The 18,828-nt window shown below is 44.2% G+C and overlaps 2 protein-coding genes across 3 annotated transcripts in view; one reads left to right on the top strand and one right to left on the bottom strand.

The window, feature by feature from the left end:
- The first annotated feature begins 14 nt into the window (after positions 1–14).
- CENPX (centromere protein X) lies at positions 15–3,174 on the top strand. Its single transcript, XM_066200773.1, has 6 exons — positions 15–76; positions 153–204; positions 287–340; positions 595–683; positions 819–1,119; positions 2,347–3,174. Exons 1-5 carry the CDS (start codon positions 38–40, stop codon positions 831–833), a joined length of 249 nt encoding a protein of 82 aa, XP_066056870.1. The 5' UTR covers positions 15–37; the 3' UTR covers positions 834–1,119; positions 2,347–3,174.
- ASPSCR1 (ASPSCR1 tether for SLC2A4, UBX domain containing) overlaps positions 1,305–18,828 on the bottom strand; it is a 44,801-nt gene continuing 27,277 nt past the window's right edge. For both annotated transcript variants that reach the window (XM_066200772.1, XM_066200771.1), the window contains exons 11-16: positions 18,160–18,222; positions 17,818–17,870; positions 6,966–7,017; positions 6,186–6,255; positions 5,675–5,850; positions 1,305–4,839 (exon numbers count right to left, since the gene is read on the bottom strand). In XM_066200772.1, the coding sequence (XP_066056869.1) occupies positions 4,826–4,839; positions 5,675–5,850; positions 6,186–6,255; positions 6,966–7,017; positions 17,818–17,870; positions 18,160–18,222 (428 nt within the window). In that variant the 3' untranslated portion in view covers positions 1,305–4,825. The remainder of the gene's footprint in view (positions 4,840–5,674; positions 5,851–6,185; positions 6,256–6,965; positions 7,018–17,817; positions 17,871–18,159; positions 18,223–18,828) is intronic.

The raw sequence follows: 18,828 nt of genomic DNA, 5'->3' as shown, positions 1-18,828 counted from the left end.
GCGCGCCCCCGGGAGGCGGTCCGGCAGCGCGCGCGCCATGGAGGAGCGGGGCGGCCGCGCCGGCGGCTTCAGGAAGGTGCGGCCGCTTCGGGCGCTGCCCCGAGCGGCGGGCGCGGCCCCGGCCCCGCTCATCCCTTTCTCTCTCCGCGCAGGACACCGTGGATCGGCTTCTCCGCCTCCATTTCCGAGACGCGAGGACTCGAGGTACCGAGGCGGCGGCGGCGGCGGGCGGGTCCGGGCGGTTCGGGCCGAGCTCCCGCCTCCCCTGACCGCCCTGTCGTTGCAGTTAACGCTGACGCGCAGCTGCTGATGGCCGAGTTGCTGAAGGTCTTCGTCCGAGGTGAGCGCGCAGGGTCACCCCCGCCTTAGAGCGGTGGGCTCCCGACTCCTCCCCGAGCACCTGGCCCACCCGGGACTCCTCCCGTCCTGCTTCAGCCCTGCTGCTTCCCTGACCCGGCTGCCCGGACTCCTCCGGGGCGCCGGGCCGCCTTCCTCCCTCCCGGGACACCAGCCCTGCGCCCCGGACGAGACGCCGCCGGTGACAACTCCCAGACCCCTCTCACTGCCTTTCCCATTCTTTCACTTGGGCTGCAGAAGCAGCAGCACGGGCAGCTCGGCAGGCTCAGGCAGAGGACCTGGAGAAGGTGGATACTGAGCAGCTGGAGAAAGTGTTGCCGCAGCTGGTATGTAGCTGTGGGCCTGAACTGCGTGGGAGCAGGATAAGGATATGAGCTGAAACAGCCTAATAGTCATCGTTTTGGGAGCTGTTTTGAGAACCCAGCCTCTGTCCTGACTTACTTGCTGCTCTTTCCTTACAGCTTCTGGATTTCTAGAGGCTTCCTGAAGCACGTGTCACCTGTCAGCAGACAGTCCCAACCTGACGCATGTCTCAGCCTGAGAGACACTCTGGGACGAACTGTCTCAACTTTTTCTTCCTCTGCCATTTTGCTTTTGTTCCCTCTCTCCTTTACCAAGCACAACACAGCCCAAAGCAACGATGCTGTCAGATACTATTTTTGAGAAGAGGCTGCCACAGGCTTTTTTTGTTCAGCTGACTGCACAGCTGGTTTCCATCTTGCTGCCTTACTCCTGTAACAGAGACCTGTATTTCACAACATGGTAAGATGCTGCTGCTTTCTCAGCTAATGTGAGAAAGAGATGCTGCTTCACAGAGATGCATGGAAAGACTTAATGGCTGGAAATACCATCCAGCTTTCAGGCTCTCACTGTGTAACAGCAACTCCAGGTGCAGCTCTAAGCCTTTCTGATGAATAGGTCATTAACAGGAGCTTAGTCACAGGCTCTTGCCAAGAGCAGGTAACTGATCTTTATTTTATAAATAAACAGTGTCTGTCCCTCACTACCTTCAAGTATTTCTCCAGGGCTGTGACATCAAAGAATGCTTGAAACCTTTTAACCATTCAGTATTCTCCTCAGAGGCCGCTCCCCCTCTGCTATAAATTTGTTCTCACAAAGAAACATCAGTAAGTTAAAACCAAGTCTCCCTTCCTTGTGTAGGCTCTTTGCTGCAATTCATCATCAAAAGTCAAGTTGCTTCAAAGACTTGCAGCTTTCCCCTCACCCACCCTCTTCCCTAAATCTTTGTAGGACGAAAGGAAAAAAGGACAAAATAACAAACAGCATGTGTGAGAATCCCACATCACGGGACAGCCTGGCCCCTCTGGCAGCGGGGGGGCCACTGTGAAATAAGAAACCTTACACATGTGGGCAGGACCCACACAACCCAAGTGGCTCTGCTGGGAAATGCATGGCTGCCTGCACGGAGCTGCTTCACTGCAGCATCAGCAACAGCAAGCACTCCTTTTCTCAGGAGCAGCTGTGACAGGCAGAGGCTCAGTAGGTCACTGTGCACTTTGAGCTAGGAGCTATCAGGGTCATCCCTCAAGACACCAACCACTTGGAAACCTGACAAAAACTGCAGTTTTAGGACACGTTCTGGTGACAGTACCAGCTTTAGCAGTCTTGCATCTTCTCACCCAAGACAACTGTTCAGCTGTACAAAACATGCAGTGAAGGAACTGACCTAGTTCAACCTTCAGCCCCACAACCATTGGTAAAAAAAAGGCAATAGCCAAAAAAACCCCCAAAAAAACAACAAAGCAAGTGATACTGTCTTTGAATGCCATAAAACCCTGGGGATCAGTTCAGCTACTAGAGCAGAAGTAATACTGAAATAAAACCAATTAATCAGGTATCTGCAGGTACTGTTCTTTGGCACACCAGGAATCCTTGTAGCAAGTACCTTAGTGAAGAGCCCACCATTTTAAATGTGGGGGTGTCCTGTCCCCCTTAAAGAATTCACTCCTACTTCCTTGCCTTTTGCAGATTTCAGATCTTCATCTCTGCCTCCACTCTGACTCCCAGTGAAAGAGCAGTCCCAAAGTTGCTGCACTAAAAAGGCTCAAGTTCCCTTCCCTGACACACAAAGAGAACTGCCGATGTGGACATCCACAGTAAAGCAGCAACTGAATACAGCAGCAGCTAAAAGTAACTCTTTGTATAGGGAAGGGGAAAAAGACCTCTGGTCTAGCTACTGAAGGTAGCAATTTTTCATTCTTGTGGTTAAACTGGGTTTGATGCATGGCTAAGTTACACAAGGGACAAGCATGGGCAGAACTGCCTGAGGGAACATGGTCAGCAATGTAAAATCCCTACACTTAACCCATGAAGCTGCCCCAGGAAGAACTGATATTGCTGCTTATGTCCCTAAACTTGTTTTCCCATGTCAGGTACTTGCAGGGGATACTTATGGTGCTAACCCTTTACAAAAACTGACATAATTAAAACAGCTAAGCCAATTAGTTAAGCAGATTGTACAATTTGATGTCACCTGTGCCCTTCAAAAAATAAGGACTGGAACATCTGAAGGCACACTGCAACTTCTTCCCAATCACACTGCTTCTGCATGTTCTAATCCTGGAAACCAAAAACACCAGCACAAGTGTTTCACCACCAATCATTAGCAATGGCTCCTGGTTTCTCCACAGTATATCCTGTATAAATTCAGCAAAGCAGCTCTAGCTACTGTGTATCTCTGATTTGTGTGACACGAATGAGCCTGACACAGCACCTGAACCAAGATACCAACAGTCCTATGCAGCGTAGGCTCAGCCCACACTTAACCCACTAAACAGTAATAAACTTTAAACATTATTTGACTGGTTTTTTGGTTTGCTGTGGTATGTCTTTTATAGCCTATCAAGTGGCAGAAAAGCTTGCTTTCCACAGGGAGGATTTAGTACAGGAGCTGTACACAGTGCTCTCACATTCCCACTGCCAGTGGCCACACACGTTCCCTGTTTACGTTTGGGTGTCATATAAGAAATCAATCACCTTTTTTGCTAAAGCATTCTGCACTCCTTCTGCTTTGAATCTCCTTCCTCTTCCACCTTTCTTTCATGCCTCCCCCTCCCTCCAAGTTTCTTCAAAGCATCTGTGAGCATTTGGAAGTAATTAGACCTGAAGGGAAATGCTGGCCAGCCAGGGAGACAATGACAAGTGCCAGGAACCCAGGGTGCCCTTTCTAGCCACTCTGAAGTTCATTCAGATGGTACAAAGCTCCGTTTTGCTTTGTTGAAAAAAAAAATGGGAGGAAGGGAACGAGGCATGACAGGCCTATTGAAAAGAGAGCAGTTTCCTGTGAACTGACAGACACACCAAGTGCCAGGGCAAGAAGCTATCAAAGGGACCGACCAAAAGGGGCCCCGTGGCCACTCTGCTTTATTACATCTACAAATTGTGCAGATGCACATATAGTGCAGGGAGGAAACGAGGAAAATGAAAAGCATGGTATTACTGTAGCATGGAACCCCAGCTCTCCATGGATCACTGATCCATGGACAAGACCTCAAATAAAACCCAACACCACGACTGCCATGGCACAACAGAGTTCATCTCCAGTGGAAGGGCAATTCTAATCAATATTCATCCCCCCATGATGTCTGCAGGACACAAAAATCTGGACTGGGCCTTTTCCCTGTACACTAACTGAGCACAGCTACCTGCTCTGGGAATACTCAGGCCACCAATCAACTGTCATTTGAAAAGATCCTTTAACTGGATGTTTTCTCCCTTGCTGTAACTAATTACTGATGGTAATTATACACAGTAAAAATAAAACTAGAGCTTAGGGCAGAAAGGAGCTCAACAGGCATTCCATGAACAGACACCTGTGTTGCTTGTTAACAAGATTCTGGCAACTGAACACAATACGAGTGCAGCAGCCTGAGTGCTTCACAAGAAAATTCACTGATCTGAACTCATTTAAGTAACTTAAGTGCTTCCTCTTCATTAATTTTCCATCCATCTATGTCCAGAATTATCAGAACCACTAACCCTAATCACTAAGAGGCAGAGAGAAGTCTTGTTCTAGACACCACTTACCCATTATAGATAAAGCTGAACCAGATTATATTTTGCTGCTAGAATACAGGCAGCTAGACTCAAGTGACCTCTGAAGGTGAAATTGAGAGGATTTGAATTTAAAAATATGGATAGAAATAAGGTCCTTTGCAGAAAGTATATAGGAATCATGTCCCCCTTGATTCTCTATTCGTATTTGCATGCAAGAATCCTTACATTTAATCTCTAACCTTGCTTATGTAGTCACAAAGACCACAAACAGGCTCTCCACTCCTTCACCAGGTGCAACTGGTATCTCACATAGCCATTCTCTTTTTCTAACTAATGTTCATACAGATTTGATCTCTCCAGGGCCACCAACACATTTTGCACATTCTTAGTAAGTTCGTGGAGAAAAGGGCACAGCTGACAGCTGCACAGTGATCCAGCAGCCCAGGATGCTTCATCTCTTTCCACCTACAAAATAAACATAGCACCATTAAAACATGTAACATGTAATTATCACTAACTAATTTCTCAATAACACAATCTGGTGGCTGAGGGTTCTGGTCACTGCTGTGCTCAGGCAGCACTGGGGACCAGAAGTGAGCATTTGGGGAGATGAAATGGTAAATACATCACAACTTTTGGAGCAAGGAACTTCATGTTATCTTAATAATTCTTTATGTTATCAACAGGCATCTTAGAGCATATTATTAACCTTTCATAACAGCTGTTAAATGCAAAACCTGCTGAGGTAGGTGAGATGATATTTTGTGCTTTATCCAAATAATCTTGGAAAAGAAAAGTATTTCAAGTGCAATGCTTCAAACATACTAGAAATGGGAAACAGTGAAGATCCTGTTTCCCACTTCATCAGCATCTCAGCACCAATCTAAACCAGACCAGCCACAGCAGGGAAACACACTGACCCACTGTTGGCAGCCTTCACACCTTACCCTCTGCCTGCTGGAACTGATAGCCCTGCACTGTCTTCCAGAAACAAATACTAAAATTCTCGTCCATGAAGTTAACATTGGGCATTATTAGCCAGGTCACTCCATATAAGAATTACTAGATTTGCTGCTATTAAGAGAGCAGTGTTCAGAATCTGCATTCAGATACTTCTCCAGTAAAGGCTGAGCTTCAAGTCACCAACAAATTTGTGACCGACAAGCAGTGAACCAAATGTCCTGCAAGCATAAGCTGACATCTGCAACAATCCCATCAATATCCAACACATTTGGCAGAGAGGAGGCTGCCTTTTGGGGCAGTTCAGAACGAGCAGAGCTCTCCTATGATTCATTGATACCTGGAAGCTTCAGCCACTTGGGTATTTTCCCAGGGGTCTTTCTAAACACTTGTGGAGCTCCCTGAGTGCTGGCTGCTTCTGGCTCCTCAACAGTCTTTTTGTCACTTCCCACGTCTGGTTCAGATAGGGGTGGAGCCACTGATGCTAAAGATGATGAAGCAGAAGAAACTAATGATCTGGACAAACATTGGAGAAAGGAAATTAGCTAGTAGAATTAAGCTTCATTTTTCATAATAGCCCCCTGTACCACCACCATCTTTAAACTTTTAAAATTAGATTGAAAAAGCTCTTCTTTTTCCATGATAGAAGCACTAGTATTTACTTAAGTCACTGAAATCCTACTTTGCAAAGGACTCACAAAGCTATGAAGTCAAGTATGAGAGTATGACTGTTTTGTGGAGAGAAGGAAGTCCTAGTATCTTCACATTTCTTTGTAGTAAGATGGGCTCATTTCATGCTTCCCATTCCTGAAATACTAAGGCATTTGCAACTCTGTTCAACCCCAACATACCTGGCTACTAATAAATCAGCTTCAGAAGGAGAAACTGCAGAGCTCAGCAGGTTTGATTTCAGGTAACAAGCTGTTAAGAAATGAAACCAAATCACTTATCACATAGATACATCAATCACCACAGTATCACATAGCTCTCAGCTCAAAAAATACCTGCTGTATACTACAGTAAACCTACATCACCTTCTCCCAAATGACACAGGACATTACTAAACCATGCCAATTTCTTTTGTGACTCAGAGGTGTTCTATTTCATCATTCAAACCTCAAGACCTTGACATCTTTCAGTGCTCACTGCATATCAGGAACTTTTCTGTGAAGCCAGAGCATACTTTGGTCTCTGGGAGAAACAGGGATTCTAAGCATAAACCAGAGATGCCAAAGAACCAAAGATTCAGATCTGTCCCACCATCTCCACCCAGTCCACTACCACAGGAACTCTGCAAAAGCATTTCATAGACATTTGTCTAGTTAACATTTTGAACAACAGCATTTTTTTTTTAATGGGGTCACTCTTCTATCATTCTTGATCCCATGGCAGACAATGCCTACTCCCCAGCCTATCAAATCCCATAAAAGAGGTACAATGTCTACATCTGTGCTCAAGCTAACTGACCAAACCAGATCTGAAGAGCTTTAGCCAGTCAGACTGGGGACATTCACCAGCATTCTCAAGGACTGCAGTTTCTTTTGACAGAAGAACTCTGACAGTAAGGATGCAATACTGAGTCTACCACAGGAACTATACAGTCAGCTGAAGGAGAGAGGAAATGCACTCACCCCTGCACTCCTCCGATCCAAAATGAATGACAGCCGTTGGAAAAAGTTTAGCCTGCAGCAAAAGGGGAAAAGAAGGTATCATGTCTGTGGATACTTTCACAGTTCACTGTGAACATTAGAGGCAGGTTAGACAGCTACAGACAAATGCATGGAGTTCAAGCCAAGGTCACTAACCATCTGTAATTCAGAAAAACTTAAACTTGTGCAGAGCACAGGCCACTCAGAGTAAGACATGAAGGAAAATTTTATGATCGGTTCTTCCTAACAGGTGATGAGACCTCTAAAGCAAGTGCTCACTGCAGGACACCAAGAGAAGAGAAATCCACCTATGCCCTCCCAAAATCTATCCAAAGTCATTTTATTACATTTACACCTTGTCTATAGTTAAAATTTATCTAGTTTCACCAACTTTCCAGGATTAAGTATTTCCTTTTACAAATCCAACCTGAATTCCTAGTTCCTACTTATCAGAATAATTGCCATATTCAAACATTTTTTTCTATCCAGTGGGTTTGGTGGTTATTTCTTTTTTCCTTTTATTTCAATGGAAGTTCCTGTAATTCGTGTTCATTTCCTCTTGTCCTTTTACAGGGCACTGCTAAGAACTCTGGATCATATTGTTTGCTGTTTCCCATCCCTTTTACTACACATATTGACAAGACCCCCAGAGCTGCTTTTTTCCAGGCTCTCTCCCTCTCCCCACATGCCAGATGCAGGTCCCTTCACTATCTTTTGGTCCTTTTCTGGGCACCAGAGAAATTGTGAAACTGGACACTCTCTGTTCAACTAAGGAATCACAAATGTACCTGTAGGTATAAAGGAGGGACCTACCTATGGAGGTTGCTCTGCCACCTACAGTGTCAGACCACATTTTCAAAAAACTCAGTGATACATTACACAGCACTACACCACCACAGCCGGTGGTGCATCCACGTGTTCCCAAGGGAAACGCAGAGCAAGAGAGTCCAAGTTATTAAATTTCATGCTAAAAACAGAAACTACTGCAAGCTCAGGCTTAGATTTTTAAAAGGGTATGATATGCAGAAGATTAATATGATATGACATAACCAGTACCAGAACGGATTCTGAAAAAATAACCGTTGTTTTTATTACCTGCATTATATGCCAGTGTAATACCCCATAGAGAATAACTAGCTGAAACAATTCTGTTAAGCTTTTAGGAAGCCTTGTACTAAGAGACAGGTACAGGTAAAGAAACCAAATCATCATGGTGTAAAAAAGAGGCAAGTACTGCTACAGCCAGAAACTACAGCAAGTGTTAATCTATGGTCTACGTTTTCCCTGGCAAAACAGTAACACTAAACTTGTCCCTCTGCTCCAATAAATAAATAACCAGATAAAAGCAAGTCATTGCCCCACATGGTATCACTCATCTGTACTAGGGAACTGTGTGGGGCACACTGACTGCTCTGAAGTTTTCTTGAGCCTCTGTTGCCACCATCAGCCCAAGCTGGATACTGGAATGATGGTCCTTGGACCCAATCCAGCACAGCAATTACCAGAACTCAACAGAACCTTGATCTTCACAGACGAGGCTGTGGACTGCTGCCTAATATGGAGACTAATAAAATTGTATTAGCTGAAGGAAAAATGAAAAATCTTCACCTCTCTTCCTGCCTACAAGCTTCAGATGAGCATATGGTATCACGCATTTTTTGACATTAATCCAGAGGCCATAGGAGACTGTGTCATGCAGCACAGTCAACATCACGCTAGGCTGAAACAGGAGACATTTATCACTCTACTCCAAGACTCAGCTCCTGCTAAAGCATCCAGGCGAATTCACATCCTTGAACTGACACTTTAGCAAAAGAATTATTTATTAGGTCTTTTAACATTTCTTTCCTCAATCAACAGGGCCTAAGGTTGCCTGGTTGTGCTCCAGTCACAAAGACAGCTCACCATAAACTTTTTTAATTACAAAGTACCAGACATGGTTTAGAAACCCCAGAAAAAACTTTCACAAGAGCTTTGATGTTTCTACAGCATTCGTCTATTTAGGAAATGGGTGCCTTAAAAAGGGCCCCCCCAACACACATACACTCAAGCCCTTTTACACACAACATCCTTTTCATGCCAGCTGCAAGTTGGAAAATGAGGTTTTTGTAGTGTGTTAGTGTTGGAATTTTTTAATAACCTCCCCTCTCTTTTTTTTGCCTCCTGACCAATTATCTTGGTAAATAATTAACATTCTGAAGGAGATAAGTAAGCACAGAAACTCAGAACTCAAAGCCCTTTAGTTCAAAGCCCTGCCCTTTTCTCTTCGTTTCCCTGCTGTTGCCACTGAAACTTCCTTGTCAATCAAGCTCTGGGCACACACATCAAAGCCTCATGTGGGAATGGCCCCAAGGGGTCAGAGAAAATTCATGGCAGGGCCTGTGTGAGGCACAAAGAGAGAAAGAGAGTGAGAAACAGACCAAGAGCTAGACAGACTCAACCAACAAACACATAGACAGACTGAGCCCCAATATAAACCTCTACCCTATTTACTCCCAGGTCGTCAAATAACCACAGTTCACAGTTTCAGGATCCACGTCCACAACCATTTCCCAGTGCTGGCAAAACTTCAGTCCAAATGTTTCAGTTCAAAATCTTAATTGAAAGAAACTTAAAGGAGCTAGACAGCAGCCCTCAAGTACACAGAATGCAACGTCCTTCCCCTGGCTCCTTTCCCTGCATCCCTATTCCTTTCCTAGGGGTCAGCCAACATGGAGTCCCCTCTTTCCAAACCTCCATCCAATAAGTTATTTTTCTTCAATTCAAACAGACTATTGGCTCATGCACAGATCTCTTGGTCGAGCCTCCTTTGCGAGGAATTGTCAAGTACTACCCCAATCCCAGCACTCTCTGAGGGTACAGCACAGAAGGCAGCCAGCTACACCTCACCTGGGAATTCTCTAGCCAGTCACTGGCAGGACCAAATGCTGACCCAGAGTTTTTATAATCCGAAAGTACTTAAATCCGCAGCAACTTCACATTAAAAATAAAAGCAGGCCAGTAGAATGATCCCACTGTCCAAGGACTGTCTGAGCATAAAGATGAGGAGGTTTTAGTAGATTTCGTCCATGAAAACATACAAGCCCAAATGCCTTTAGCATTCTCTAACACACCTAAGAATGTAATGATCAAACACTGGGCAGACCATCACCTGAAAACTGTATCCTCAAGTCAGCTATTCTAATGGTTGCAGTTGTTCTAATGCATCTGCCAATGTTTCTAGAAGAACAACTCTGCAGTTCACTGCGTAGGGCTCTTGAAAGACAGAACAGATTTTGAGAACTCTGAGTCACACTGAGCCTGCCAGATTGACCAAAATAATCAAAGAATGTTTGAAACAAGTAATTCAAAACGCTCCACTTACTTATATGCAGATAATTACTACAATAGGACTGAGCAAACAGCCAGTTACTACACTCCAACACCCAGCATTTCTCTTCCTTGCTGCTTTGATTTCCAGCCAAAAAAACCCTGCCATTCTGATTGGGGAAATAGATGCTATTAATCCATTGAACCATAATGTTAAACCACACTGTGAAAGGCATATTTACAACATACAGTCAGATTCACTGCACCAATACCTAGCCAGCTGAAAATGGTGTCCCATTGTGCAATTATATGGATGAGATGTAAATAAAAATACTTCGAGTTTGTCGGTTGTTTTTATTTTATTTTTGTGGGTTTCCTTTTTTTGTTTCAGTTTTTTGGGGCTTCTCTTTTTTATCCAGACGAAAAACTGAGACCTAAAGAGATGACTTACTCAAGGTCACACAGGATGGCAGCAACAGCAATGAGAACTAAGTATGGAAGTCTCCAGAGCCCCATCCAAGATCATAATCACAGGACAGCTATCTTCTGAAGGGATTAGAAAGTCACTGAGGCAAGGAGAAAAGGAAGTCAATGTCCTGCCCATTACCCTCCTCATTTTGCAAGTGTCATTCTAAATAACCAGCTTCTCAGATTTTAAAAAGATATAACACAGCTTCATCCACTTGCTTAGTTACAGTTGCAGAAGTTTAAATGAACACTTTCTATTTCAGAGATCTGAAGACCAGCCTGTTACTCATAAAGCCACATTTAGTCTGAAACTATGCAGCTGAGTAACTCCGGTTTTACTAAGAGAGATAGCGAACAGTTACTTGGACACTGCGGTGGTGAGCGTGGTTTGTGACAGCATGGCATCCTGGCTGTGGAGTGGCACCACTAGGGCTGCTGCATCTCACATTCCATGATAAAAATATCCACTTCAGAACAACAGTCTCTTGTGAATCCAGCTGTGATACAGCAGAGACACATTTCTGCTTTGTTTTTCTGCATGTTTTACTAACTTCTTCTCTAGAACACAGAAAATATTTCAGGCAGAACCCTTCCCAAATAAGACCTCAATACTTCCTCTTTCTCAAACATACATATGCAAAAAAATCTTAGAGCAGAGCATTGCAGATGATGTACATTATTCCCGGGAAGTTGTTCTCTTCCTTGGCAGAGCAGTGCTGTCACACCAGGCAGAGGCTGCTGTGGAAGGGAACCTGCAGCTGCCAGAAGGAGCAGCATTCTTTCCGTTACACAATCCGAGAAGATCAGAGTGCCACAGGTCTGCTGTTAGACTGATGTTAGGAAGATGAATAAGAAAATAAGCACTTCAAAGGAACACGCACATGGAGGGAGAAACCCAAGCTACCAACATGAAATACTGCACAGTACACACACCCCAAACACATAAACTAGCTCTCGGAAAATTCAACTGGAAGGCCGGTGGATCAAAAGTTTCTTCAGCAAGACTGCACAGCATTGCTGAAACAGAAATAAACACCACAGTCATGGTGAAAGAGGCAGATCAAGCGGTTCATGTTTATAACCTGAGAACAAAGCTGCCCAATGTGGACTTCAACTGCCAGAGGAGATGGATATTCTGTGGCCAACATGAAGGAGGTCTGATCTAGCTAGGGCAGGGGACCTTTAACATTCATAAGGCAGAGATAAGATTTGAAAACACTGTTTTGAGATGGCTACTGATAACGTAATCCAAGTATAAAGAGCATTCAATTGAGACCTTGGTAGCTGAGACCCGAAAGATCTGGCCTTCCAAACTGACAGTAGCAGCGAACATCTTGGGCAGGATTTCCACTCCAAACTCAGTTGTGCAAGAAGCCTGACACTGGGACCGAAGAACCCAGCTGTCCTCAAAGCCAGCATCATGAGACAAGCATGGACAGCTTCTGCAAGCATAGGTAACAGACCTGACCACAAAGAGAAGGTGAGATTGCTACCAAATGCAGTCAGATGATAAAATCCTGGATGCAGAAAACTAAGACTTTTAGGTGAATGCCATCCTCTGTGCTGGATGAATTTCAGTATTAATTGCAATTTTCTTTGCTAGTGAGTGCAATAACCACAAGGCTTGCCACAGGAAATGCCTCTGATGGACTGACTCTGATGAAGTAATTTTTTCTGAAATTGCATTCAGACTCTTGCCAAAAGAGAAGGCTTCGTACTGCCTGAGTTGTAGTCAGGTTCACTGAACAAGCATGCCCAAACTGGCATTAACAAATAGGATATGGAAACAGAACCAAAGGCAAAGAAAGGAACAAACAGCTCATCTGGATTTCTGCCTCATGGTATGCAACAGAGGAAACACTCAGTGCACTCTAAGACCTGACTAGAAGACCTAAATATTTATGTGGAAGCCTGTGGATTCCTTTAGCTCCTCTGTAGACAGAGGATGGCCTCCTGCCCTCTCTGCTGCCTCGACTTTTCCAGTGACTGGTACTCCTACTTTCTGCTAAATCTTTCCTAATATTAACACAGCAATCAATGATTTTCTTTCCACTAACCCACTCCAGAAACCCACTACAAAACCGCCTATTTCTGGGAGGAGAAAGAAGCTAAGAAGCAACTCTGAAAAGCTCAGACAGCCTAGAAAAAACACAAACAAGCCACTGGAGCTATAAGGAACCCAGAGCCAAGTGCTACAACAGGGAAGCCTGTGGTTGATCAGCTCTGGAGAGCAGAACATTATAAAACACTTCAAGGGACATGAGGAGAAGGCCGCCAGCAAAAACAGCAACAACAAAAAATCAAAGCAATGCCTTGAAGTCTTTATGGGTTCCAAAAACTCCACACTGCTGCCAATCTGTGTGTTCACTATACTGTAAATACACACAGATTTTGGGAGAATTCACTTCAGACAGTTCTCTCAGTCCAAGTATCTTGGCAAACAAGTCAACAACATTTGTCTTTTTTCCTGGTTTTGCTAGCAGCGTAAAGGTTCTCCCTACATTGTAAGTGATCAAATGTAATGAATGTGGTGCCAAACCTGTCAGCCTGAATGGAGGGAGAGGGTGGAAAGAGCAGAAGTATTGGTAATATGGTACTACACCATCTGCAGTCGCTTCTTTTATTGGCTTCAGCACAAATTTCAGTAATTTATAAATATTTGAATCCTCAAACATGCTCACATTACTGACTCAGACACCATCCATTTTTCCTTACCAACAACACCAACACAGTCGGTAGAGTGGAGAATAGCCTACTGCTAACTTAAGACCTGGGATAACAAGAAAATTAAATGTTTAAAAAAAATCCAGAATGGCTAGATACACTATGGTAATACCTGCTTTGCAAAAATCAAGAGTCAGCTTATGTGCAGGCACCCCTGCAAGGGGGGCACATCAGGTACCAAGCATCCCAAGAGGCCACAGCTAACACGACAGACATGCAGCATTTGGGGCAAAAGTGACAAAATTTGGCAGCTGCATGATACAACCTGGACCCTTAAAGAGATGTATTACCACTGAAGACAAACTTCCTCCCACACCTTTCACACATCCTCCAAACCCAACAAAGATACATCAAAAAATTAAAAAAACTCAAGCAATTAGTTGTACTGTTACTTTCCCCAAGCTCTCTTTTTCCTATGGTGTCTGCAAGAACTGCATACTCCACAGCACTTCATCCACATTCACATCCTATGCACCACAACACTGTTATTCCAGAACAAGCTTTCTCACTACAGGGGTGCTGCATACTGCCAGGTCACCCTAGAGCAAAAGCTCCTCCTTCCCCAACCCCAAAGCCATATTATTGTACAAAGTACCTTAACCATCTCCCTCCTATCTTTACAGAGCAGATTTCTCTTTCCACCTCCCTCCTTCCAGATCAGGGAACAGAAGGGGAGCTCTGACTAAAGTACAAGATGTTTCCCTCCCATGAACCACAAGATGAAGGAAAAGGGGAAGGTCTCCACAAGCCCCACACAGAGCCTAGCCCCACCCAGCACAGCCAGGCACTGCAGCCTGAACTACAGCACTCGGTCTCGCAGCCAGTGGGGACCCTTGGCCCACACAAACCTCTAACCAGACTGAAGATTTCTCAGCTTTAAAGGCCACAAGCTCATGTGAGAAGCAGTGAGCAGGTCCCACCCCCAGCGCTGCCCCTTCTACTCCAGCACCACAAACATTACCTCGTTCATTCCTGGTCTGGGCCAGGGTTATTTCTACTGAGAGCCCCGAGGCTCAGGCAGTGCAGCCTCATTGGGAGCAGACACCTCTGAACATGGAAGCCAACAATGACACAGTGGGCATGGACACAACAGCTGGAGTGATTTCCACACCTGCTTCTGTCCAGAGAAGAAAGGCCCTTCGGCCCCTTTCTTCCAGGCACCCAGACCTCTGCAGAAGGGAGAACTTACCTGAGCAGGAAAATTATGGCACGGGGCCTGCACTAACATGGTGCAAGTTAGAGGAATAAGGATTTACATTGGTTAATGGCAGCAAAGCTCCTTCCAGAATCAGCCCGCCCAAACTGGGATAAGGCACCATCCTTGCAGGTCAGCGTTCTGCGGTCTTTGACAGCAGTTTGGGTAACCAGAACAGCATGACAAGTTCTCGTCAGGAATTGTTTTTTTCGTGTTTGATGCTTCATCCAAGTAAAATGTTTATAAACACACAGAATCATTCCTGCCATAACAGACCATGACCTGAAAGGGCTGAAGGGCCCCGAGCAAGGGACATAGGCTACACAGCCACTGACATTAAACACAGCTCTCCCAAGGACAGAAGAACCATAGACAGAGCAGAAGTCCAGTCAATCCAGCCAGTACCCTAACAGTGAACAAAAACCAGATGAACAGAAAAGAGTATCCTTGCTTATAAATGATTAGCTAGCAACGATTTTCAGTTTAGAAGCCTCCTGAGAAGGTTTCTATATATTAAGACACACTTACTAAATGTCTTCCTTGAACTTGTCCAAATTTTTCTCAGATCAGTACATACTTTTAGTATATAGCACCCTGTGACAAGAAATTCTATGCCTCAGTTTTCTGACACACAAACTACCTTCTTCCATCTATTCCAGCTCCTGCTTGCCTCACTTGATGCCACTCACTCACAGTCAAGAACAAGAACTCAATGCACTCCGGCTTCTCCTTGGCACCTTATTCCCTTTCCAGTCACATCTTTTACAGACTGGCCCAAGTCCTAACCTACTCAGTCTTTCTTTGGAAAGAAATGGGCAGGAGATATTGCAGATCTCTGCTGAACCTCATTCCCCTTCTCTGCACCTTCACCAGATCCTTTTGAAGATGTGAGACCAGATCTGGATGTTATTCAGACAAACCCTGGTCCATACACAGTGATGTTCTCTATTTTGCTCTGAATACTTTGCTTTTGGAAGAAGTTTGTTTTTGATTTGACTGCTATTCAGTAATGAGCTGATGATTTTATCACCTTAAGACTTTGCTCCAAAGCCATAATGATCAACACAAGAGCTCACTGGGCTGCATAGGAAGCTCAAATTATTTTCCCTGCACATCATATTTACCTATGTTGAGCCAGCTGGGTAAGCCAAAAATGCAAAGTCATGCAACTGTGAACTAATGTGATAATAATCTCTTTGCAATGTTACAATCCCTAAAAAATATTCTAAGCATGAGATTATACTTTCTTTCCATGTTTTGCAAGTAATTGTACTGATTTGGTATAGATAAGATTTGATTTAAAAACTTCATTTTCCTTTAATTATACCCAAATTCTCATCACAACCACTAGTTTAATTTGACTATGGTGTGATTACATGTGGCATGAATAAAAATGTATCTTAAATCAAGTTTGGATTTGACACCCTTTATCTTAGTTATTTCTCTTTCATGGTGCCAGAGAGGGTATGAGAAATGAGAAAAAATCCTTTCCTTAAACATTCAATTTCCAAAGACTTTTCCACTTTTGAGCATAGCATCTTGAACAGTCCCAGCTCCGTATCAAAGTCAAGGCTTTGCACCTTTGCCACATGCCACAGCAAGAACTGCAGTCCATGGAAGGCCACTGTAGATTGGAGATGTTTGACACTAAAATCGACCAGGTTCTTCACAAAGTTGTGATTTCTAATGAAGTCCCTAAGATTGGGCTGTAAGACACCTGCAAGTCTTTAAAGGGCACTAATTTAACATCTTTTCATGTTTCAGGGAGCTGAGCTGCCACAAAGAATGAATTTCACAGTAAATGTCAGAACTAGGAAACTGGGAAATTGCCACACATATAACAAGCACCAGTAATGGTGCCAGGTACAGAACAAAGGCTTTAATGCAACAAATTAAACAAAATTCCTGCCATAAGGTTTCTTATTTCAAAGACAACGAGATGTAATTATTCCTGTGGTGTTTTACTGAAGAAGTCGTGTTTCAGGAGACATCCAGAGAAATATGAGATGTGTACTGAGGAAGCAAAAATAAAAGAGCAATACTGCAGGGCTGGGGAGGCAGGCAAGGGGTAAACAGAGGTAAGCAGAGGATTTAGAACATTTCAGAAAACAGACCAAAGTTAACAAGGCAGACCAGAACCAGCATCAGAGAATCAACAAGAGGCAGATACAGGTCTAAACATTCAGTCATCTAAAAGCCTCTGTATGTGTATTTCTTCCACATGGCCTGGTCAGGAAGTTGTGGAACTTGGAAAACTCTGTTGCAAACCACTTCCGAGGCATGCTAATCACTACCTAACTCACCATGCTGCCTGAAAAGTCCCTTTCCCGATCCTTCTCCCCACTCCAGCCTTTCTGCTCCCTCAGGGGCAACAAACAAGAATTGTCACTGCTGCTGCACGAGCCTTTACTCTAAAAGATCTCTGGTGTATCAGTCTGGAATGGCCCATGCATTTCTGAATGACAGAACATTTTAAGCAGTGTGAGTCTGGGGCAAAGTCACTGGCAAAATCACTCAATCACTCCTAACACATGTATGATCTACACAGACAGTAGCCTCTGGCCAGGGGCTTCAAGACCACCTTATCTGACACTTGCAAAAAATCTCCAGGAAGCTGAATCTGAAAATCTGTAATTCAGTATTTTCAGAGAAAAAATACACAGAGAGAATGCATATTCCTCACTGTACATTTCCTCTCATATAGTGATTTCAAAAAGGTCAGATTTTTGTCTAATATGGCCTCTTGTTCCCACTGTAGAAATTGCACAGTTCCCTGTCCCCATCGAGTCTCATCTCTTACTATCCTAGTTCAGCTACAGATAGAGCACACTCAGCTCAGGTCTCACAATAACATTCCAGGTTAAATACAGCTCCAGCTCTGTAGGGCACCAAGCGAGTACCAAACAATGCGAATCCCCACCCCTGCCCCCAATGTGCCTCTGCCTATTGCTGCACAAGGTGGACCTCTTCTGGTGAAGAGCTTGTGCTCCTAAACACCTGGTTCCACTAGCCCTGGCTGAGCAGAAGCCTACAGGGATCACAGCATTATACAGCTTCTTTTAAAAGTAACTAAAGCCTGAGGCAGGGTTAAGGGGAGCACAAACCAGAGAGAATCAGAGCCCATGTGTGAGTCCTTACCTCAAACAGCGTCAGACTTTCATCGTTCAAGATGATTCTGGGAGGTGCAACAACTGAAGTTAAAAAACAAGTTATAAAACAGGACTACCTAGCAACCAGAACATCAAACACAGGTATGGGAGGCATCCCTGCTCTCTGAAGGGGTGACATGTTCATATGCCCACAGATCTTGCTTTTTAGGCAGAAGCATAACATGGCTAAGGGAGCAGTTACACCTCCTTTGCACTGTGAAGCTGTGTTTTAGGGAAGGCATTCCCTCCCAGGTCATATCTCAGCCATCAACATCCCACAGCTAGAAATAGGCTTTGCAAAGTAAGGCCAAATATTACCAACAGCACTCACACAAGTAAAATGGCAACTCTGCATCAGCAAGGTGGCTTCTTACAAAGTCTCTCAAAATGCCAACTGTGGAAATAAAGAGAGAAAGGTTTGCTAAGTAATATTTGGTTCTTCAAACGCTGGGCAAGAAGGCTAACTTGTAACAGCACAAATGCCCTCTAGAAGGTATGGAGACTGCCTTTTCCTCCAAACTACACAGTTTTCCTATCAAAAATTTCTTGTAGAAAAAATTCAAACAAAACAAATCACTTTGACATGCTGGTCCCTTGGAAAAATCTAAGGATGCCTACAAAATTATCAAAAAAGTTTGTGCAGGTAACCATGGTTGACAGCTGAAAATAAGTTGGTAAAGTTTTTGGTTTTTTCTCCTTCCTCCTTTTTGGTGTTTGTTTTGGATTGGGGAAGGGGGTGTTGTGTTTTCCCCAAAAACATTTCACACATTAACACAGAGGAAGTCTCCAAATACATCCCAGTAACACACCATTTAGACATAAACAAGTGGATAGCAAGTGGAACAGCTTCCGCACATGGACAAGTATTTTGCCATCTCCACCAGGCAGCCCTTAGCTAACCTAACTAGCCCAAAGTCTCTTCTAAGTCCTTTCAGGGGCCCTACAACGACAGTGTAACCACCGACTGCTGCTTTTTCAGAGCAGCTTTACTTTGCCAGGC

The sequence above is a fragment of the Chamaea fasciata genome, unplaced genomic scaffold, assembly GCF_029207755.1.
Source record: "Chamaea fasciata isolate MVZ Bird 193981 ecotype frontalis unplaced genomic scaffold, bChaFas1.0.hap1 SCAF_19, whole genome shotgun sequence".
Lineage (NCBI taxonomy): Eukaryota > Metazoa > Chordata > Aves > Passeriformes > Sylviidae > Chamaea > Chamaea fasciata.
Note: the sequence above shows the minus strand (reverse complement) of the source record. Positions and strands in the feature narration are given on the sequence as shown.

Coding starts and splice junctions, on each gene's coding strand:
- CENPX (XM_066200773.1), top strand. CDS start 38: ATGGAGGAGCGGGGCGGCCGCGCCGGCGGCTTCAGGAAG. Junction 77..152: donor GCGCCGGCGGCTTCAGGAAG/GTGCGGCCGCTT, acceptor CTCTCCGCGCAG/GACACCGTGGATCGGCTTCT. Junction 205..286: donor CCGAGACGCGAGGACTCGAG/GTACCGAGGCGG, acceptor CTGTCGTTGCAG/TTAACGCTGACGCGCAGCTG.